Source organism: Chlamydotis macqueenii, chromosome 3 (genome assembly GCF_036417535.1).
Source record: "Chlamydotis macqueenii isolate bChlMac1 chromosome 3, bChlMac1.mat, whole genome shotgun sequence".
In the NCBI taxonomy this organism is placed as follows: Eukaryota; Metazoa; Chordata; class Aves; order Otidiformes; family Otididae; genus Chlamydotis; species Chlamydotis macqueenii.
In genome coordinates this window covers 86,250,211-86,273,613 of record NC_141558.1, presented here as the reverse complement: position 1 = coordinate 86,273,613, position 23,403 = coordinate 86,250,211, and the positions used below count along the sequence as shown (strand labels likewise).

General features: G+C 36.4%; 1 protein-coding gene across 2 annotated transcripts in view; it reads right to left on the bottom strand.

Annotated features, from left to right (window-relative positions):
• BTBD9 (BTB domain containing 9) overlaps nucleotides 1-23,403 on the bottom strand; it is a 126,043-nt gene that overhangs the window by 29,524 nt on the left and 73,116 nt on the right. For both annotated transcript variants that reach the window (XM_086745919.1, XM_086745920.1), the window contains exons 8-9: nucleotides 12,315-12,424; nucleotides 1,759-1,948 (exon numbers count right to left, since the gene is read on the bottom strand). In XM_086745919.1, the coding sequence (XP_086602045.1) occupies nucleotides 1,759-1,948; nucleotides 12,315-12,424 (300 nt within the window). The remainder of the gene's footprint in view (nucleotides 1-1,758; nucleotides 1,949-12,314; nucleotides 12,425-23,403) is intronic.

Here is a 23,403-nt window from a genome sequence, read left to right as displayed (position 1 = left end):
TCTGATCCTGTATCTGTACAATGCAAAACCACATAAATCACTAAATGCCTATTAGTTTAAAATTACATAATGTTTGGTGATTTTTTTTTTTAAATTTGTTCTAAACACTTGTCGATTATACAATTATCATTTCTTGGTAACGAAAATCTAGTTCATGTAATACACTATTTAGTAATGACACTTACTCCAAATCTTGTGGTCAAGAATGAACACTAGCATAGTATTTAATATAGGAAAGTCAGTTTTTTGCTCTGACTTTAAAAGATGGTATGAATCACCAATTGAAATATAGCAGAAAATGGTAAGATAGGACAAGAGACTATGAATTGAGAAGCTATGCATTTTAGTTAACATATTCTTCTCTTACTCCTTCATGCGGTCAAAGCTTCTGCTGCTACTTTAATTTAAGTTTAAAGTGGCATGAAAATGATGTATTTGTATTTTCAATTACCTCTTTTAAGAAATCTGAGTACTCTGTCTTCCTGGTTTTCTACTTGAGATGCAATACTTAACATTAAAAACATCAAACTCAAAAGCACAAAACATCGTGTGTGGAAAGCTGCCAACTATACTTAACTTGTTTCACACAGAGAGAACAATGCTGGACTTGCATTATGCATAACATCTACAGCTAGTACGCAGACAAAACAGTACTTTTGTGAGGTTAGAGATTTGCCTGGATGTCTGATTTTAAACTTTATCTTCAAAGTTTTATAACCATCATAACTATGCCACAAGCCAAAACAAAACCACATAAAACATAAATTGGCAGTTATAAAAGAGCTTTCAAGTCGCACTTGCTCATCAGATTTAAGAGGCAACTCTAATAGGAGGACGGCACCGAGTTAGTTCCTAGTGAGACGTACCTATGTACCTGGTCTCTGTTGCGAGCCAATACCTCACCTGGGGTTTCAACCTTTGCCCACTGGTACTCTAACTTCAGAAACCCTTCTCTTTTTTTTTTTTTTTTTCATTGTCACAGAGAATACAAATTAAGTTCCTGACAACATATTCTAAATTTACAAAGAATAGGAAGCAATTAAGACAAAGTTTTGTATGCTCAATTTTATGAAACAAAAAACCTATTTACAGTCAGAGTATCTGAAGTCAGCAAGAATATTTTTTGTCTTCACCTTTGAACAATCTCGCTCTCCAATCTATCTCCAAGTTTTCTACCCTGGACAACAGTTTGTTCTTCATATGTATACAGACATTCACTGTAGAAATAGCCCAATGAACTTCAATCCAGATCTAAATACATTAATTAATCCAACACTGTAAAGCAACATTCAGGTTACTGTGTCCTTATACACTCTATGTTCAGGTAAGAACTGGTACTAATTGTACAGTGAAAAGGAAACCTGGCTGACTCAAGATGATTGTTTTCTTCAATAAAGGTTTCTGTTTTCACAATGAGGCGGATATGAGGAACTGCACCTACTTCAACCACAAGTGAGGCTGCAATTAAATGTCTATTTTAGTTTAAGTATATACGTTTAATCTTACAATTTGACTATTACTATTATTATGCCTCTGAAATGTAATATTTTCTGGAATTATACTGCTATATGTTGAGATGTAATTCACACATTTCATTTTAACATGCCCATTATTCTGAAGTAAGAAGCGAAATGACAACTACTAAACTAGTCCCCTAATTACTGTTGTTTCCAAATGTCATATATTCTAAAGAAAATAACTATGTTCAGCAAAAGTTTCACTGCTGCCCTTAATTTACAGAAAAAGAAACCCTCTTACCGTATTGATCCAATCATGTAGGGCTGTGCTAGCTGTACTACAATAGCTCCGCTCCCCAGCTGATGGCACGTGTACCCAGAATCCCAATCATAGTTTTTTGTGTCTCCATTCAATAAGGCATTGCGACTGCGACTTACACCCTCAATCACACTGGCACAATCTGCAATCGTTGCAACATTTTCAGCAGGAACTGTGAATAAAAACACAAAGATGACAGACATACAGTCAGAAAACAGTTCAGTTACCAATGGTCTTTATTCCTGGCAAATATTTGGGGAAAAATAAAAGAAAAAAAAAAAAAAAGGATGAAAGTATGAGCAACATAAGGAAGAGTTTAACTCTTATTTAACATGAACTATGAAGCAGAATCAAGAGGTATAGAAAACTTTTATAGCATTGATATTGGAATAGCTTGATAAATTAACAGACAGATTTCTGTCTTGGGTGATATGAAAGCACTTTTAATAAAATTTGGAAAAAAATTCTTGCCCAGCAAATCTTTTGCAATTTTCAAAGAATTTCTTCCTGTTTTCACAATGAATCCCCCAAACTCTCCCTCCCACCCTCCCAACCACCCCCCCCCCCCGCTGCACCCCCCCCCCCAAAAGGAAAAAAAAATAAAAAAAAAAAAAGGAAAAAAGAAAAGGGAGAAAGAAATAAGTGGGAGATAGTTTAAAGCACTGATCTGGACTGTAGGAAGTCAGTAGTCAAAGTCTTTTAAACCAGAACTCGAAGTCTCACAGCTCAGGAGACTATTCTCAACATGTTCCTGTTGGTACTTCTGACAGTATCTCTGACTGTGATTAGAAATTGCACCTCAGAATTTAGAAAATGAAGATGCTTTTTAATACTTACAAAATCCTTCACTACAAGTATTGCACTACAAGACGGAAGGAGAGACTAATAGGTCTGCCACATAAATGCAACAGCAGAAGTATTTATCTTTCAGTTAAGAGTCAGGAAAAAGGTATGACTGAATGACACAAAAAATAAATTATAATATTCCAACAGCAAAAGAAAAGAAGCTACTTGGAACCCATCCTCTTAAAAAAAGCAAGACCGAAACACAGGATAATGATTTTCCTCCAGGAGATAGCGATGGAATTATTCAGTAATATCCCTCCCCACACACATACTAATTTAATCAAAGATATTTTTTGGATAATTCTTTTTTCTATCCTATATGCAGCCATAAAAAAATGCCAGCATACAGTAGCCTGCTATGCCAAAGAACGTCAAAGGTATTACTGTAGAACATTAAATTTGCCTTCTTTCATTCACTTATATAGTTATTTGAATATTACAGGGAAAATTAGCAAGTTAGGGAACGTAAAAGAATTTTCAAATTAGTAAAAGGATTCCTGGGAAAATCACAATGAGAGGAAGGGAGTTGCAGTTAAAAAAATGTAATATTACAATTCCAATTGTACAGGTCAGTGTTAACTGCTACCTTGTGCTGCAACATCTGTAATGAACTCTTTCTTTCTTTCACCTCACTCTGGCAGTCAGTGTACATATGCAATACTGTGCTTCACATGTCAGCATCGCCTAACTTCAGTTCTTCCTTCTCCCTGATACATCCAAAACTGAAGGCTCTAGCTTGGAAATTGGTGTTATAAACGGAACTAGATAAAGGATAACATAACCCTTTATGAGACGTTTTTAGAAGCAGGGGAACATTACATACTCGGCAATAAAAAAGTGTAGTATTGGGAGTTATTCTTCTCTAGCAAAGGATGTAACTTTAGTGTTGGTTTCTAGAAAACTTTTCAAGGAGAGGAATGCTCTTCTTGCACCTGCTTAGTTCTGCTTAATCTGATTTACATCCAATGCCAAGCAGTTTCCCCCTTCCTTTCAAATTCAACAGAATTCACAGTACAGTTAGAGCTTGACATAATTTCAGCAATTTCATCAAAGATCAAGAAGGCAGCAGGTCCTCTGGGACCATGCTGTAAGGAGGTGTATTTTCTTGTGCACGGAGTACTTCTCCAGCACTGTTTTACAAGTGCTTCAATACTTATTTTTAGAAATACTTATTATTTCCCTTTGTTAACATTTAATTCAAGTATGGTACTTTCTTTCTGTTTGTAATTCAGAGATAAACCCAAGCTTTTCAAACATCACCTTCCAGTAACGTGACAGATGAAGATAAAGAAACCTATTTAAGATGTCTTAGTCAGGTCCAGCATTTTTCTAAAAAGGTCAGTTTTTAGCTAACCTTCTCAAATTTTCAAATATATAGATGTCTCTATATTCTCTCTCTCAATTAAAAAAAAATATTAACAAGGCTGAAAAATTATGCTCTCTGAATATGTAAAAATGAAGGTTGCCTGCTGAGTCTGTTTTTTTTTTTTTGGAAAACATTAAAAGCACTGATTATTTTATCTAAATGATAATAAAAATTCTTTCAGCACAAGCTGTATTAAGAAAAAAGATTTTGTGTTTCAACTCTGATGAAGGACAACCAAACTCCATGGTAGTGCAATTTAAAGGACAGAAGTAGTAGTAAGTTACCAAAAATTATCAGAATGACAATGATCAATTTAACAAAATTTCCAAACTCACAATACAAAATTGATATCTCATACTAAACATTTTTGAAAATCAGAAAAAGAACAACAAACAGCCAAAACAAGAATGGTACAAAAAATTAGAAATATAGAAGATGTGCAACCAATATTATTTCAATTTTCACAAGAAAACAAAATATGTGCAAATGTACCATTTTAAGCCCACTGCACACTGATAACTTAATTACATACTTTTAATAGTTGTCTATAAAATATGTATTTAAAATACTATAACATCTGAAAATGGCTGAAATATAGCTATGTGAAATTTCAGAGCTAATTGTAAGTCTCCAGCACTCAAAAAAGAGATGGTTTTCCTTGAAGTGCTAAGATTCTGTTTTAAATGTGCTAGTGGTGTCAGGAGCACAGTTTTAAGAAAACCACCAACCAACCAAAACACCATGAAACACACAGGAAAAAAGTTCAAGCTGGTTGCCAAGTAATAATCCAAGGCAGTGGAAAGGCAACAGTTTCTGAAAAAATCTACGCCATTATCAAATATACTATCATCTCTTCCTTGCTCACAAAAAAATTACTAAACTTATGGTATTATTATTCTAGAAACCTCTTGTTTCCCTATTAATGAAGAGAGACATTCAGAAATTCCCAGATTCTTATGGGGGAGCAGGTGGCAGACATTAGAAGTACTTCACTGGGAACAATCTGAATAAAGCAAAGACTAACAGCACAAACTAAGAGTACTGGCACTGAAGTAAAATTTGCCTTGGCTTCCTTTTCTTCCCTTCTCCCCTTGCAGGAAGGGAACTTCTTTATCTTCTATATATTGCTGCTTTTTGTAGGAAGAGAAGCTACTGAAATCTAGGTTAAAAAACCAAGTAAATATGAAGCGTCAAAATCAATGTTCATGTTGAGGCTCTACGGCATACTCCAGACACCCTCTGGGCTATGTAAGGCATTAATTGAGCACAGTACAGCTCAGTTTATCCAATATTTTACCTGCATGCCCTCTGAGCATCATCCTGCTCCTTTACACATTTAAATTTCTGCACTAATCCGTGACCTCCTAAGATGTTACCCTGATTAGTCAAACTCCTTAACAATCACACAGAAACTGTCTTAGTGTGTTTTTAATAGAATTCTGTGGTCTTCCCTACAATGGTTAATGAGAAAGTGATTCTAACTAATTGCTGTGTGCAGAAGGTGCCATACTGTTCCTTCTCTCTAGGGGGGACTGCCACTCCCTATTTTGAATGTTCATTATCATCTTTTATATCCGCTTGATATATTTATTAAAAATACCATCTGGTGGGGACTGTGCTCTGTGCTGTATTTTCAAGTCTTCTGGTTCTCTTCCTTTTTCCCATTAGAATTTCTGCTCTAATTTAGGTCACTTGTTTACAAAAACATACTGCGAAAATCAAGTCTCAGTCTTGTTTCTATTTTTTTTTTTTTTTTAAATCTACCAGCTATCCAGCTTTTACAGTAACCAATGCTGTAAGAGAAAACAAAAGAGGGAATTACAAATATGGAAATTCTTCTTTTCCACTCTTCATGCAGTAGTTTTACTCTGATAAATCTGATTTGCTTTCATGGAGCAGAAAAGATGCGTGTTAGCAAAGCATACACATTCTGCAAAAGGAGAAGATGACTGAGGTTACAGGACAGCAGCATCAAAACATTTATTAAAACTTATTTTCTTGTCTTATGCTGCAGTATGGAGCGATGAACAGCTTGGCAGTATATTTAATTCTAGTAATAGTATTTTTATAAAGGACTGTAATTTTCAAGGCATGGCCTAAGGGCCACCTATACAGGCTATATTTAAAGACAAGACAGATATGTTATTCAACTGTCCTTGGAGATCCTCCAGGAGAAAAATGTACCAGGAGTGTGTGGTAGCCTCAGTCGTATTTATTGGTCACTACTTAAGCTTTTTGTTTCTTTTTTTTCCCCTTTACTTGATTTTTCATAGGATTTATGTTTCCCTGAGGTACTCAGAAAAAAATTAATGCAACCATTAACTGTCTTCCGTATCAGAGTGTAAAGTACTTCCTTTCATCTCTCATTCTGGACAGGTCAGATTTGGCTTTCTGTCTATCCACTGTAGCTTCACTGCCATCAATCGGTTAACATGGGGGAGAAAAAAAATGACAGAAAATCCTCAAACAACTCTTTGCAACACAGGAAGGAACAGAACAGAGTGGGTTCCTGCACCAGCTCACAAAACCAGCCATTAATGAACCTTAAATTCAATTACTAAAATAAACGTACAGAGAGATAGCAGATCTACTAAGTAGTCTTACTGTATAGGACAGCAGTAATTTTAAGCATTATAGACTGTTGAATATATTTATACAGCTCTCTAGGCAACAGTCAGTCAGAAGTTCTCAGCTAAAGTGTCACCACTGCAAGACAATTCTTCATTTTACTGAATTCTCTTAAGACACTTACAAAGCCATCACTTTGTGAAGAAACTATAAACAAGAAATTAAACTGGAAGAAATAAATTTTTGTTTTAGTTAATATGAAGAATTGAATTTTCTTTCATGCTGACAGCTGTTAAATGCTCAGCTTTCAGCCTCTCTGTTTTTAATAGTAAAATTGCATTTCTTCTTCACTTAAACATCTACTGAGCTGACAAAAGTTTCCCCTTTAGAAAGTGATGGTTAGAAAAAAGAAAGCTGAGAGCAAAGGAAAAAAAAAAATAGAATTAGGGATGTCATGATTATTCCAGGGTTTGATTTTATTGCATTAAATAATTAAAAGGATGTTGGGCATTTTGCTTTCATTATTTTCCACATGCCAAGAGATTTGTTAAGTCTAATCTTTATTCAGTATATGAATTAGCACTTGTTTATTTGCTACATGGTAGAAAATATTAAGTCTACAGACTTTTCAGTTAATTAAAAGTACAGTCACAAAATCCTGTCTCCTCTTCCACACACTCTTTCTTACTTTTTTGAGCTGAAACTTGTTGATGGAATTGCTATATTGAATCTTCAGTCAAGCAATATCAACTTCAAGCAAATATCAACAGCATTTCCACCTGTTTCAGTGAAAAGCTTTCTGCAAGCCATATTCAGTCAGAGAAGAAAACCTCACTAATATCTGTCAATGTCCAACTGTCAGTTTGGATGAGAATAACTTAAGAGAAGGCTGATTTTTCAGTTGGTATCTGCTAGAGTTTGTGATTTCTGATCCAATAATTTAGAACAAAAGCTTCAGGTCATTAGAACTGGCCATACTTTTAATTGCCAACCAATTGGATGGCTACAGGGCTCTTTCATTAAACCTTCTGCCTGAAGAAGGCTTTCAGAAACAGCAATTGTTTCAGAAGAACCCTGGGAAGTACGCAACCTTTGTTGCCGCACTGGAAATAGAAAGAAAAGAAAAGAAAAAGAAAAGTAACTGGAACCATATGAACTGATCTGTGTTAAAAAACGAGTAGTAGTAACTAAATTGACCACGTGGCTGTCCTTTCCTGTAGAAAGAGGAGAAAAAAATCCCCGCAGTATTTAGATCATCTTGAAACTTTCAGAATTTCCTAAGGCTATGCTTGCAGCAGAGCTGACTTACATTGCTGGGTAAACCTGCACGGTTTTGAAAGAAAGCGAACCTTTAAAAAAGAGAAGAAACAAAATATGATAGCTTTGTGTGGAGTCAACATTAAACTAGACACAAAAATAGCATCTCTCACTGCTTGGAGAGAAATAGGGCAATCTTTTACAAAGCTGAACCACACACTAGGAAATTGATATGACTGGTTTCTCTCTGTTATACATTTAATTTTTTTTTTCAATAACTACCAGTGAGTAAAAGACAAGTGAATGATTATTTATTCATTTCATTTTTCCCCTTTTAAAACAAGTTCTCCTAAGGCACTGAACAGCACACAAATGAAGGTTCACAATGATTCCTAAGTACTGAACAGCATTCCCCAGAGGGTGAGCAAGGACATTCCCGTGTTTTATATCCATCTCCTGCTCTTCAGTCATTAGTCACTGTTCTCCCTTTCTCGTGTAATGTACAGGTTACAAGATAGCCTGGTAGACTGAGACAGACTACAGAGAAACACAACTTCGTATAAAAGCCTTCTGCTTTGCACACCCTATGACCTTAACCAGGCCCAAAATAAGGCGGTCGGCTGGTGAAACCCGCATGCCTGCATAGTCCTTAACTGCCCTTCAGCACTGAGTACTGATTGAAGGACTAAGCAAGGTTATCAGTTTTTTCCCTTTGAGGCAGAAAAGAGGAATTGGATCCTATATTTAGGTGGGAAAAAAAAAAAGCCCAAACCCAAAGAGGCATTGCATAGAAGGCCACTGTTGGAGCTTGTCGCCACTGAGCACATCAGAAGCTTTTACAAAATGTCACATCATACTGGGTACCACTTCTGCCTCCAAAGGAGTATGTCTCTTGCTTGTGAAAGTTTAATTTGTTTTGGATTCTAAATCAAATATTAATGACTAAAAACCATTCATAATTTCAGAAACGCAAGTTCATTAAAAGCAAACATTATGCTTTTGACATTTAAAAATATTTTTATCTGTTAAATGAAACAGTTACGTCAATCTCTAATATACAGAACTGTTAACTAACTTACACATTTAGAAAGAATATTATGCTAAAGGGAAAATTACATCTCAACCCTAGAGAGAATAATTTCACATGATTGAATTAATTTCTGTCACTTAACCTTGTTTCACAAGACAACAAAGTGTAAACCAACACTGAAACACCAGGCAGTACTAGGAAGAGCATTTTCCTGCTACTTTTACTTCAAAACTGCTACTCAGCTACCAACAGGGCATGTCAACACCGCATCGAGTATTGTATAAAGTAACTGTATAAACCACCTTTCATATGGACTTTTAAACGTACTATGTCAAGTTAATATTTTGTGATGAAAACCTTGTACATAAAAGCATGGCAACTTAAAATTGCTGTTATCATGAAACAGTGCTTCATTTTCATTTGTTTACCCGCCTTCTAATCTTCACTTTACAGTGATGGCCATTACATAGATACTATGTATCTGTGGTAATATATCTGATAAATTACCCTCTTTGTATATAGAGCTTTCTGATGAAGTTGAATAGGTTTAAAGAAAAATAAATAAATAAATAGTCTTAACTCTTCACATAGGATTCCTAAGCTAATACCTCAGTGGCCTTATTTCTTTGGAATGAGGTTTCAAATGACAAAGTCTTTGCATGTTACATTCAGTGTTGTTTTGGTAGAAGTAAGGGTCACAAAGTCTTTCTGAAAGAACCATACAGCCTTCAAGGGCTGACCAACATTTCATTTTCTCAATAAAACACATTACAGAAACAGCAGCTGTACTTGTTCTAACCTAGTTTAATACCATATTTAATACCACACTACATAAACAATGAACCTAATATTACCTAATACTGCTTTTCAAGGGCTGAGGATGAAAGCTTCTATACTCAGTCAACCTTAAAAGAAACCTACTCTGATTACTGCACTTTCAGGTATTCTGTGGAGCTTTCCTAACTGCTTTCAGTTCAGTTTACCCTATCTAGTCACTGCAGAAATAGAAACAAACATTACAAATCCTCACTAGAGCAATAAAATAAATGTGTCAACTACCCCATTGGCAGTCACACAAATTTTTTTTACAGAAGTGGAACTGGGACAGTCTGCTTAATCAAGGGAGCCAGATAGCAATCTACCTTAAAGTAACCATCTCAGGTATGTAAAACAAAGCACTACATGGATATAAGGTCACTTTGCTGAATCAAAGCTGTTGAGAGTATTTTTGAATAGGTAACATTGATAGCCACAAATTTTGGCGGAACAGCCTTTGTGCTCCTGTCCTATTTCACAATGGAACTGCCATCAACTAGTCCCCAGATTTTCTCATTTGTCCCTTTCCCACCTTAAATTCTGCAAGGTGATGTATCCAACTGCTGCTGCCTTATTTACAATGTGGAAGTTGGTCCCCATCCCTCTTTCAACTAACTACTCATTGAATACTTACTCTTTTAATTTCCTATTTATTGTATTGACTACCATCCCTTCAATATAAAAAGCTCTACAGACTCCTCTTTGCTTACTGTAGACCTTTACTTACATGTACAACAACTTGATTTAACCACATGGAATGACCGCATAGTTCCACTGATCACCATGAACAACAATCCATAGTTACTATTATGTAATAGAAACCCTATTTACCTGTAAGATTCTGTAACTACAAAAAAAAAAAATCATAAGCAGATAAATTTTAATAAAGTCATATAAAGTCTCCATTCCCTAGACTATCTTTGAAACTCATGAAATGCTGAAACAGATCAAAATAGTTCACCTCACCAAAATACTCACGAAACTACAAAATATCATAGAGTATCTGAAAGACAAGTCAACTACGGTACAATTCCGTGAACATTCATGAATTCACTACCTTGCCTACTGTTATGACCAAACAATCTCCATGTTAACATAAAAAAGCACATATTTTGACTCCTAAATTAAGTACTTCCTAAATAACACTGATAATCTTAAATAAAATCTGTATAGATATATGCATCACTTATTTGCACACAGTAACTCTGATTTTGTATGAAGTTTTAAGAAGTTCATAGCTGGTAGTGCAAAATATGAAATTTAGCTCAAAGGTTTTATCAAACTTGAAATATTTTGTTTCTCCCCTAACTAGCTTACTGAAGATAGATGTTTTCTTTAAACACAGTTCTTCCTTATTGCTTATTCTATTTTCTAGTCAATAGCAACCGCAGTACTACTTGCAAACTCCCTAAAACAAAGGGAAAACTTTCTGTTGGCATTATGGGACAGCTTGTACACTTCGGTGCTACATAACATAAAAATCAGTAAACTGTGATTTGTCAGGTTATTTATTCCATGCTTATAAAAAAAATCATGAAATTACACAGCAAACCCCACAAGACCAGGTGTAATCACGCGATGCCTTTGTATAATGCATAGGGAACAGGCTGAAGGAGTTGGGTCCGAGTTTTTCACAGCTAAATATTATCGTTTCCTCAGAAAAAAACTGTAAAAGAAATATGTCTTACTAAAATCTTCCCTCTCACTCTTTTTGAAAACTTTTTTTTTCCCTTCCATCTACTACAGGTGCATACTTAAAACTTAAATATATGTTTATAATCAGCATGAACTCAGAATTTTGCTGAAATTCTCAATTTCATGCCAGAAGTAACAAACTGTGGGAAAACCCACCTACACAACTAAAAAAAGGTACACAAAACTCTTCCCAGTGAATTTCAAGATCTCACTTGTGTGAGTTTGTATGGAAGAAAGCACAGAAATCACCCTATTTGGTCTATTAAAAAAACCTGATATTAAATCTTACTTTGACACAGTTTATCATTCAGTATTGTTGGTATGTTGGGGATTTCTAGCTTCAGTAATGCAGTACTATGCACAGATTCTCCCAATTAGTATTATATAAGCTGTCCAGAGCTCCAGAGGTAACAGAGCTCCATCAATGGGGCGTTCTGACAATAAGGGTAGCCAATATAACGCTCTGTCACGGCTAAGCGTGTCTATGACCCTTTAGGGGAAAATCAACACCAGAGTTTACTTTCAGCAGTTAAAACTAGGCTGTGTAAGAGGCCCTAAATGCCCAAATCCATCTTAAATGAAATAAATAGCTCTGGTTACTCCATCCTCATTACAGAATTCAGGCTAACCTAGCAGGAGTCAAAAGCAACCATACTATGATGCGCAAAGAAGAATCGGATTAGCAGCACAGAGTGACTCAATTACCAGTAGCTTTGTCAGCAGCAGTTGATTTAATTTGAATTTTAGCATTCCTGCAGCATCACTAATTAATCCACAGAACTGGAATTTCAAAGACATCACAAGGACTAGCCAACTAATTCTATGCTTAAAGCATCATTTAACTCAAGTTATAGATTTCTGTACGGAAACAGAAGGAGAGTAAGAGCGCAGCGATGGCCACTCTGAAAAGGCACGCATTTGCAAGAGTTCACGTAGAAGGAAAACGTTTTTATCTCTTACCAATCAGTCCTTTTTCAAGGGTAAAGGTTTTGTTTGTGAACATACATTCAAATGCCACAATATGGAAAACTTTGTTCACTGTGTTGTGGGTCCCAACAACTCGAATATACCTATAGGGGGAAGCAAAAAAAAAAGGTAAGTAGCACAAGTTAAGCATGACAAACTTCCACGCACTAAAATATAAACAATTGAGTTGGACTATATTATGCAGATCCATAAAAACTGAGTAACTGTTAAAAAAATTAAAATAAGAAAAGGAACAAAAAGAATATAAACTTCACAGCAAACTTGCATCTACTCTGGATGCTGGCTCCAGTACAATCCAAGAAAAAGAAAAATATTTAAAGGGCTGTGAAATCTGTCAAAAATCTTTCTGGACTAATATGTCAAGAAAAGCAAAATGAGGGACTTCCTGGTTCAGAAATGGTCTGTTAGTGCAAATGTGTTCTCATGGAAACTTTAAATAATAATAACAACAATCATTTAAAAATTCCTTTGCCAACTACTTTTCACCACAATGAAAGACTTCATACAGCCAAGACAAACCCAACAAATCAGTGTGGCTTCTCTGCAGAGGCAAAAAAATTAATTGCATTTTAATATGACTGTTTCTAATTCTAACACTGGATATACAGGACATCAATGTCTTTGTTGGTGTATCTTTTATTAGTAACAACAACAAAAAAATCCAAACAGTCAAATGTTATGAAACAAAGCTAGCTCTGGGTTTCCTTCCTGGTTCTATAACTTCTGCTTCTAGACTCTAATTGAAAATCAAATAAAGCTGCTCTTGAACACTGGGACCTATTCACCTCCTGTATTACCCTGGAGGCTTCACCTTCTATAAACAGCCATTAGCCTTGTTCAGTTGGATTCCCACATTTTCTGAAGAGATCCAACAGTTCTTACTATCAATTCTGAAAAATCCTAAATGGAATATTGTACACCATCTCAATAACTGTTGATCAAGCAATGCGGAAAACTACTTAAACCACATACTATTACCCCACAAAATGGGTTACCCATGCTGTAGAAAGCTTTGTATTACAAGAATTCATTTCAATTAAGAAGTATCAGAATGTGTGACTCTTAAGCAACATCCTCAGTCTGTGGTATAAAACAAACTTTCACTTATATAGTCATAACTCATAGACATTACTCATACTCATTTGTCTTTACAATACATAGAAAAAAAATCTTCTAAAACAAATTTTTAAATGCACTTATCCCATGCAAATGACTGCAAGAGACAACTAAGTTACCTGAATATCATGACATCACTAAAATTGCCAAAGATTTTGACCTGTGCTCCTTTTAGCTTATGTAACAGTGTAATTAAAAAAAATCCCGCTATTATTTTTTTTTGCTAAAAATAACAAAATTTATATACAATATGCTTAAAATTTAACTTTAAAAATTATTTTAATTATCATCACTTGAAACAAAATGATATGTTATTTTCTTAATATTAAATTGCAGATCAATTAATTATCACAGCGGCAAACTTGCTGCAAGTCATTATAGATAGAAAAAGTGAAAGTTTCAAAACTGCAGAAAATATTTATTTTTCATAAAGAAGGTGAACCTATATTCTAAGAGTAAAGCAGAACTTAGCCCTCACTATGTAACTGTGACAAGTGCATGCAAAGAGCATCGCAGGAATCTCGGTTGACAGTCAGGGCAACAGCAGCTCTTTCCCCAGACCTGTACGTGTGTACCAGTCAGTTGCTGCAAGGTGGTATGTGAAATGCTGTATTTTGGGATTCACAGTATGAAGGTAAAACCCTATCAGACTCAGAATAATTTGCAGTGCTTTTGCAAGTGAGGCACAGTCAGGTACAGCTCTAGCAAAGGCACAGTAGAAGCAAGACCCCAAGGTTTCTACTCAGAAAGCTGACCCTCTGAAAAACTGACACTGAAGGTCCACTGAAAGGATTATCATTAAATTATTAAAGAGACTAACAGTTTGCTGTTCAGAGAAAGTTAACCTGAAGTTTGAAAGAATCTTTCTGTTTTAGAAGGTCTGGTAAACATCTTCAGCTAAGTGTATGCCTCCTCCTTGAAGTTACAGGAACAGACGTAGTTGGTCCAGTGTTTTCAGATTATTTTCTTTTTGTCAATTCACAAGCAAAGTATAAACCCTAAACACACAGGCAACTGGGGTCTGACAAGAGTACATGTTCTCATTCTATCCAGCATCAGAAGCACAGAATTTGACTAAACACAGGAAAAATCTTGGAACATTTATATGCACATGCAGAGGCTGGCTTGCCATTGAGACTCCTTTGCCTCTCTCAGGCAAGAAAGGTATTGATGGAGTTGTGCTGCTTGGACAAAACATGCTCTCAGCTAACCAACAGAGCATTACTAATGGAGATACTTTGACAGACTTTAGTTACGCTTCCTTGCTTTAAAGAGTTTAGAGAATAAACAAAGTAACAATATTAATAGGAAAACAAGAAACTGCTTCATAATTAGCTTTAAAAGCTAATTTATTGTTGTGGTTTAGCCCCAGCTGGCAGATAAGCACCAAATGGCCGCTTGCTCACCCACCCCTCTCCCTAGAGGGATGGGGGATTAAAAAATAGAACAAAAGGTTTATGGGTCGAGATAAGGACACAGAGGTCGTTCAGCAATTACCATCAAGGGCAAAACACACTTGATTTGGGGAAAAGCAACTTAATTTATTGACATCAAAACAGAGTAGGATAATGAGAAACAAAATCAAATCTCAAAAACACCATCCTCCCACCCCTCCCCTCTTCCTGGGCTTAACTTTACTTCTGAATTCTCTACCTTCTCCCCTCGAGTGGCACAGGGGGAGGACAGGGAATGGGGGTTGTGGGCAGCTCATCACACGTTGTTTCTGCAGCTCCTTCCTGCTTGGAGGAAGGACTCCTCACACACTTCCTCTGCTCCAGCATGGGGTCCCTCCCATGGGAGACAGTCCTTCATGAACTTCTCCAGCTTGAGTCCTTCCCGGGGCTGCAGTTCTTCATGAACTGCTCCAGTGTGAGTACCTTCCATGGGGTGCGGTCCTTCAGGAACAGACTGCTCCAGTGTGGGTCCTCCATGGGTCCACAGGTCCTGCCAACAAAGCTGCTCCAGTGTGGGCTTGCCAGAGGGCCACAGCTTCATATCCACCTGCTCTGGTGTCGGGTCCTCCATGAGCTGCATGCAGGTGGCTCTCTGCTCCACCATGGACCTCCATGGGCTGCAGGAGGACAGCCTGCCTCACCATGGTCTTCACCATGGGCTGCAAGGGAATCTCTGCTCTGGTGCCTGGAGCACCTCCTCCCCATCCTTCACTGACCTTGGTGTCTGCAGAGTTGTTCCTCTCACATATTCTCACTCTTTTCTCCGCTGCTGCTTTTCCCAGCAGGTTTTTCCCCTTCTTAAGTATGTTATCACAGAGGCACTACCACTGTCACTGATGGACTCAGCCTTGGCCAGTGGTAGGTCCATCTTGGAGCCGGCTGGCATTGGCTCTACCGAACACAGGCAAAGCTTCCTGTCTAGCAGCTTCTCACAGCCCCCTCTCCGCTACCAAAACCTTGCCATGCAAACCCAACACATTTATTTAGATTTATTTTTTCTGATATATAATTTTAACACTAGAGCAAACTTTTTGCCATGGGAAAAGCATCTCTATCATACTGCATGCTTCGGTTAAATAACGTATCACTCGGTGGTCAGCAAAGTTTTCTGCCAACAGGTAGAAAGAAACAAAGCTTATTCTTGTATGCTAAATAGCCTGTCAGTTATTTTGAACAATAGGTGACAATGTTTCATGTTGCTGGAAAGCTCAAATTTTGTGATAATGTAAAACAAAATCCCATCCATTGAAATAATCATAGAATCATGGAATGGTTAGGGTTGGAAGGGACCTTCAAAGGTCATCTAGTCCAACCCCCCTGCAAGGAGCAGGGACATCCCCAACCAGATCAGGTTGCTCAGAGCCTCATCCAGCCTGGCTTTCAACGTTTCCAGGGATGGGGCATCCACCACCTCTCTGGGCAACCTGTTCCAGTGTTCTATAACTTGCATTGTAAAAAATTTTTTCCTAATATCCAATCTAAATCTACCTCCCTCTATTTTAAAACCATTGCCCCTTGTCCTGTTGCAATAGGCCCTACTAAACAGTCTCTCCCCGTCTTTCTTGTAGGCCCCCTTGAGGTACTGGAAGACCACTATAAGGTCTCTTACATTAATGTAATGCATACATTAATCTTCTAAAGGATATTATTTCAATGTTCTAATATTATTGCAAGGTAGAATGTAATGATATGACAAACCCCATCCTTTCTCCCCAATATAATACATATATTTTATTCTTTCCTTATCTCTCTCAAGGTGAATGATCAGCACTATTTCCTGCCTGAATCTTTAATTTCTACTAAGTAGAAGAAAACAAGTAATGTAATCTTCAAAATTACTTTAAACACCCTAACTTCTAAAATCACATTCTCAGATTTTCCATAAAAATTGTACCTTATTATTCCACCTAATGCAAGATACTAAAGCAACCATGCCTGAGACTGTAAAGATAATCTTCCTTCAAATAAGGCGGAATGTATTAGAAATGCTCAGTACCACCAAGTAAACAAGCTGAATCTGAATTTCAAATATCACCAATGAAAAGTGATACTGAGGGTATCTGAACACCTTTTTCAGAAGAGTCAGATGAAGGCATTGTAAATACTGAAGTAGTACATTTTAATGAGAAGAACACTAAACAATGGCCTGAAAACAAAGAGTTGGCTTCAGTGAGGAAAAACTGCAATGTGGACAACTTTAATATGAGTGACGAAGTCTTAATTCCAAGCATACTGATTTCAGAAATTTAAAATGTCTATCATAAGCTCACGACAAGCTTGGAAATTTGTAAATTTTCCTAAGCAGTTTTCTGCCAGACGGAAATGCAACCGAGTCATGATTAAAAATAAAAATATCCTTCAGGCAATCAGACTATGTGTGCCATCTCATCATTTCCCTGGAGCAATTTATTATCTAGAATGTAACAGTACAGGTAACAAAATTAATATGAACAACTTTTCAGCACATGCACCTTTGACAAATACTTAAAATGCATGGAACGTGTTTTGTGTGATCACACTCAGTTTTTAAAGCATATTGTAGTGGTTTTGGCTGGGACAGAGTTAAATTTCTTCACAGTAGCTTGTAAGGTGCTGGTTTGTACTTGCATTGAAAACAGTGTTGTGAACATTGGGATGTTTCAGTCACTGCTGAGCAGTGCTTGCACAGCGCCAAGGCCTTTTCTGCTTCTCTCACCACCCCACCAGCGAGTGGGCTGTGGGTGCCCAAGAAGTCGGGAGGGGACACGGCCAGGATAGCTCACCCCAAATGACAAAAGGGATACTCCCTACCAGGTCGGAGGGATGTTCAGAGTGATGGTGATGCCTTCCCAACTAACTGTGTGATGGAGCTCTGGCTTTCCTGGAGATGGCTGAAGAACTGCCTGCTGATGGGAAGGACTGAATGAATTCCTTATTTTGCTTTGCTTGCACATGCAGTTTTTGTTTTATCAGTTAAACTGTCTTTATCTCAACCTGCAAGTTTTCACACTTTTACCCTTCTGATTCTCCCTCCCATCGTGCTGTGGGGTTTTAAGCTGGAGGCAGAGCTGCCCACCGGAGTTAACCCGTAACACCGTGATACAGCTTTTGGCTCTGAATGGCAGAGCAGCAACAGGCAAGGCTCTCAGACAAGATCTGAGGCCACCCAGTGAATCAGAGAAAAGCATCCAACAGCTCCTCATGCAGCAACCACAGGTCATGTCCTCTACACCGAGAAGTTACAGGTTGAACATCCCGCCCCATCCAAAGGCTGTCGTTTTGAAATGAATGTAAGACATCATCATGAGATCAAAGGCTATTCAAGATTGCAGAAGTGAACAATTTCAGTAACGCTGTATCTTTCAGAGTTCAACTTTGTAAGTTTAACTTCCTTAACATTTACTTTCTATTTACATGTTTAAACAAAAACTACATCCCATAAGAAAATAAATCAATCTTGGTTAACTTCCTATTTTCTTTCCGGCAACTAAGGAAAAAAGAAACAAGTACTTGCAGCGCTGGATGTGCTGTAGTAACTTCTCCACTCTCTACCTTCTGTATGCGATGAACAACAAATCAACCCTTATGGAAATAAAATAAAATCTTTAACTGCATAACAAAACATTTGATTTTATCTTGATTCCTTTAGGTACTTAAGAACAAGGTCAAACTTTACATAGTTTTGCAATTACTTTTCACCTGTTCAAGTAGTGAGAACAAACACGTTCATCTCTAAGATGAGTGGTTTTCTCCCACCTCCAACACTACATGCTTGCAATTACTGTAGTCCTCTGAATTAGTAAACACAGACAAAACAAGCTGAAGATCATATTTTTAACAGATGACATTTCTTGAAATACAAGTTATCTTTTCCGATAATTAAATCGACATAAATGCTAATACTAATTCTTTTCAGTAGCCACACAGAGTCATTTTTCTACAAGTACTTGGCAAGTATGTCATTAATTAAAAAGGATCACTGACCAGACTTACTTGTGTATGCTGAATTACAAGACAATTTAAAAGCTTTGATTACCACAAGGTGGAGAGGGGAAAAAACCAGCAGAAAGTCAAAACTCTAACAGAAATCTTTAGAGTACTTTGTTAGTGGGTGACACAAGCTTGGGCAAACTTGATTAAGCTGAAACATAGGAATGATGAAAAATTAACTGTATAATCAAAATCCTGGTGTCAAACTATGAATTTTAATTATATTGCTCACCGAGGAAGAACCATGGCAGACAAAACTAAGGAGGACAGATACTAAAAATACAGGCAGTTTTTCCAGTGAAATTAGATATAGTTCACTTTTCTGTCAGGAACAAAGTAGCTTTACACAACACAAAGTTATCTATAAATCTGTGTGTGACAGGAGAGTAAAAGAACCACAATTCAAGGGCTAGACTAGCTTCTCTGTCAACGGACTTTAGACTCAACTGGTAGACTAGGGGGAAGACAAAAAGAATTATTCTTTAAAAAAAACCCCAAGCCTCGATCACGTTGGGGTCTTTAAAAGTACTTCCCTGGCAGGGGAGCAGAACTGCAGCATGAGAATTTTGCCCCTTTAGAAGACAATTTATTTCAGTTTCTGGCCCTGTTTGAGAAGTATTTAAGTGCTGTAAGGGTTTCATCCACATATCACAGACTTCTGTAGACACAGTCATGCTACACTTGGCCCTGAGACTGCCACGGCAGGAATACAAAAAAAAAAAAAAAAACAAAAACAACCAAAAAACAAAAAAAAACCCAACAAAACAATCGGTATTCTATTTCTTTTTTTTTTTCCTCCCACTAACAAGAAAATTATTTTAACTAGAGGGAAACAGCATGTTCTACTGAATCTAGATAGAATCTTAAAACTACTAAAATTTGAATGTACTACTTGGGTTGATTAATTAGGCAGTCACATGACACTGCCCTCCATCCATCCTCTATTTTTCTCAGAGCAATTCTTCACCTTTACACAAAACTATGACTTGGGCAATCTGTTGTGACTACAAACACCCACATTTCTGAACAACTATATTATGTTTTACTTCTGCTCTTTACATTTGTACAGCTGACACATTTAATTTGGGTAACAGCCGCTGCTGAGCATACCACTGATTCAGCTGGGGATACCCTGGAGGACTACTAATACCAAAGCTCAGCTGCCTGCATCAGAGCAGTACCTAGGACATACGCGTCAAAGCATAAAAATATGCATACTCTATGATCTGTTTTAATCCTTCACTATAATAACATCAGCAAGATACAGAAAAACTCTGGAATATATTAAGCACAGATTTCAATCCCTTGAGAATATTGAGACAGAAGACTAAGTAAAGAGAGGTAAAGGAAATCAACTGGTATTTTACACTGATATCCACTCTAAGTTACTATCAAAGCAACTCAGAACAGCAACAGCAAAATAAAATAAAGAATTAAATCCAGTATGTACAAAATAGGCTCTTAAGAACTTGGCATTTCATTTTAGTTCGTGAAGCATTTGGTACGAGACACCAGGGCTAGTCCTATATACTTCTTATCTCCTCTAACTGCTTAGAAACCGCTAACATTCACATTCTGATCACCGTCACAGAGATGCATGAGATACAGCCCAGCACACAAGGGCATTAGAAGACATTCTGTTTGTCTTTTAGTGAAAAGGGAAACAGTGCTATTCACCGCCATCTAAACCCCATTTATTGACAACTGTGTAAAACGTATAATCCTTCAGACTCACACAGCTGAATCAACAGACTCCTAGCAGGAGGATAAAAAAAAAGCAAGAAGGAAAAAAAGAACCCTATTGCCAGAATTATATCATGTGAAAAAATACAGTGGGCATAAATAAATATATAAAATAAGGGATTAAGCCAGAACAAACATAGAAAGCATTTCTGTCTTTTGACAGGAGGCAAGTTTTCTATTAGAGGAGAAAGTCTAATAGAGTCTCTTTTATACGAAAGGAAATCCCTGCTGCAAATACAGAAAACAACAGTGACTAATCAAATAAAACACTTATATGAGACAAAATCATTGAACTGCAGTAGGAAAAGCATAGGTAACACCTGCAAAGCCTGTACAGCGACAAATATTTTCACCTTTGCAACTGATGCAAATACAAGCAACAGTGTAGTAGTTCGAAAACACAACGCATTCCTCTTTGTAATTTGCTAAAATGTGTATCTAGATATTTTATGCTGCAGCATTCAAGTGCCTAAAAATATTGATTTACAATAGTTACACAGGATATGTAATTGTTTGTGTACTACATATAAGCAGCATATCATCCAAGTAGCCAATGTTTCTGAACATATTTAATCAAATGAACACAGATGTGCATGGGAACATAAATAACATTTGCATGATGTGATAATACACTTTGTATTTTGAATGTAAGAATAATAAGCTTGCAAAACGGTAATGTTTTCATTACTGGTTTCCAATGTTTATTTATTTTTTTTTTAAACAGGAAACCCTACATTTAAGGTAAACTTGCTTGAATCTGAATCTTCACATTGCATGCATCTACAGTTCCATTCAACTTCTCAAATCAAATCTTCATTCTGCAGGTTTTGTTTCATGTAAGATCTCAACCCAAACCAGTTCTCTATTTCCCAGAATCTGTCTAGATGAGTAGGTATCTAATTTCACCTGATCTCATAATAGACTTCCCTTGCATGAATTCAAAATCTATATGGAGAAGACAGTAAGTTTTTGATGCCATGAAATCTGTATTTAAACTTTATACTTGATTCAACTTCGCAGTCAAACCCAACTTAAATATCACCTTCCTTAATCTTTATGCCATCTCTGTTGAACACACAAAATGGGACCCTAATAAATTATTTTTCATAGAAAAAAAAAAGTTTTTTTTTTTTTATTTTAACAGAGAAGAAAGCATTGTTTTGGACATGAGATTGAGAAAGCAGATGTGAGTTTGCTCTGTGTGCCTTCCAGGCTGGTGTGACACACAGACAGATTCTTTCCAAAATGCACATAATCTTCAACAGGACTTCTTTTCTTTGAATCACAGTATATCCTGATGTGGTTTCATGGCTTTGGATCCATTTAGCTTAGGCTTCATTATATAGATACATTGTAGTCTCCAGAGTTTAAAACATATTTAATAAAACAGAAGAAAATACTGGAAAGTTCTGTTCAATGAAATCTGAGAATGTTTTCCATTTTGCCTAGCTTCTCATGTTCCTTCAGCCTATGAATTTAACATGCAATAATTATTTCTTGCTCCAAGGACACCTCAGCAAGAGTTGTCTAGGTTTTGACTGGAATCAGACAATAAATGACATGATAAAGAAGTACTTGAAAACTATTAGAACAAAGCAATCCAAAAGCAAATGGACCAAAAAAAATAAGGAGAGGCAGAACAAAAAAAAGAAAGAAAGAAAGAAAGAAAGAGATACCAACCCACATCAGGGTAGATCAACAAAAAACATAAAAAGCAAGGAATTCAGAAAGTCTTCATTTAAAACTATAGTGAAGATATACACAGAAAATTGTGTTTAGCACTACTGCCTCAAGAGCTGACAAACAGTGGTAAAGAAGAGTGAATTTTCAAAAGAGGACAAAAATGATTTAAAAAAAAAAAAAAAAAAGATGGCAATGACCGAAAGAATCTTTTTTACATAAAGCTTGTTTGGATGAATCATTATGAATCAGAAGTGCAACAACTCTAAGTATGTGAGCACATAAGCACAGGATAATAAGAGAAGACCTCTAGGGCTCTCAGAAGGGGATCATAAATGCATATGAAGAATAAAATGTTAAAATAAATTAAAAAAAAAAAGGCAAAAAACCACCAAACAAAAAAAAAAAAAACCCAAACTTTTAAACTATTGAGAAATACATCCAAGGACACATGCAAGGAACCCTACCATTTCTTACATTAAAATTATCCTGGAAAAGTGCTAAGCAATACTCCAGTGGAATTAGCTAAGTACTGGTAACATAAAAATGACTGGATACATCTTTTTCAACAATAATTTTATGATTTGAAAATTGTACCTATGGAGACAACTCTTTATAGTTGGAGATGGTTAAAAAAAAAAAAAAAAATCGATGCAAAGTGTTGCTGGATCAATTTGTCATTTGCTGTACAAACACTTCTAGAATGCTGAAATGCAAGGTAATTCATTAAGCTCAGTTTGCCTTATACATTTAAAACATTTATGATAAACATTTAGTGTTAATATTCAAGTGGTTTAGATCTGAGGCAAGGACGGCTTTGTTAAATGATTCCTTAACTAAAGAAATGATCACAAAGTTATTAAAGCCACTGTACTACCCAGTGATTTACAGATAAAGGTGCTAACAGTAACAATGTCAGTTATAAGAAACATCAACTTAAATTCTTTAACAGTGGAGTTTTTGTCTTTGCAGGAGCAAAACTCCTAAAAAAAAAAAAAAAGTCACACGTAACGCCCTGCTTAAACTAGTGGAATGTGAGTTCTGATCGTTTTGGTGTTTCTTTTTAATATAATTAAAAGTGTGCAACACTTGTTCTGCTC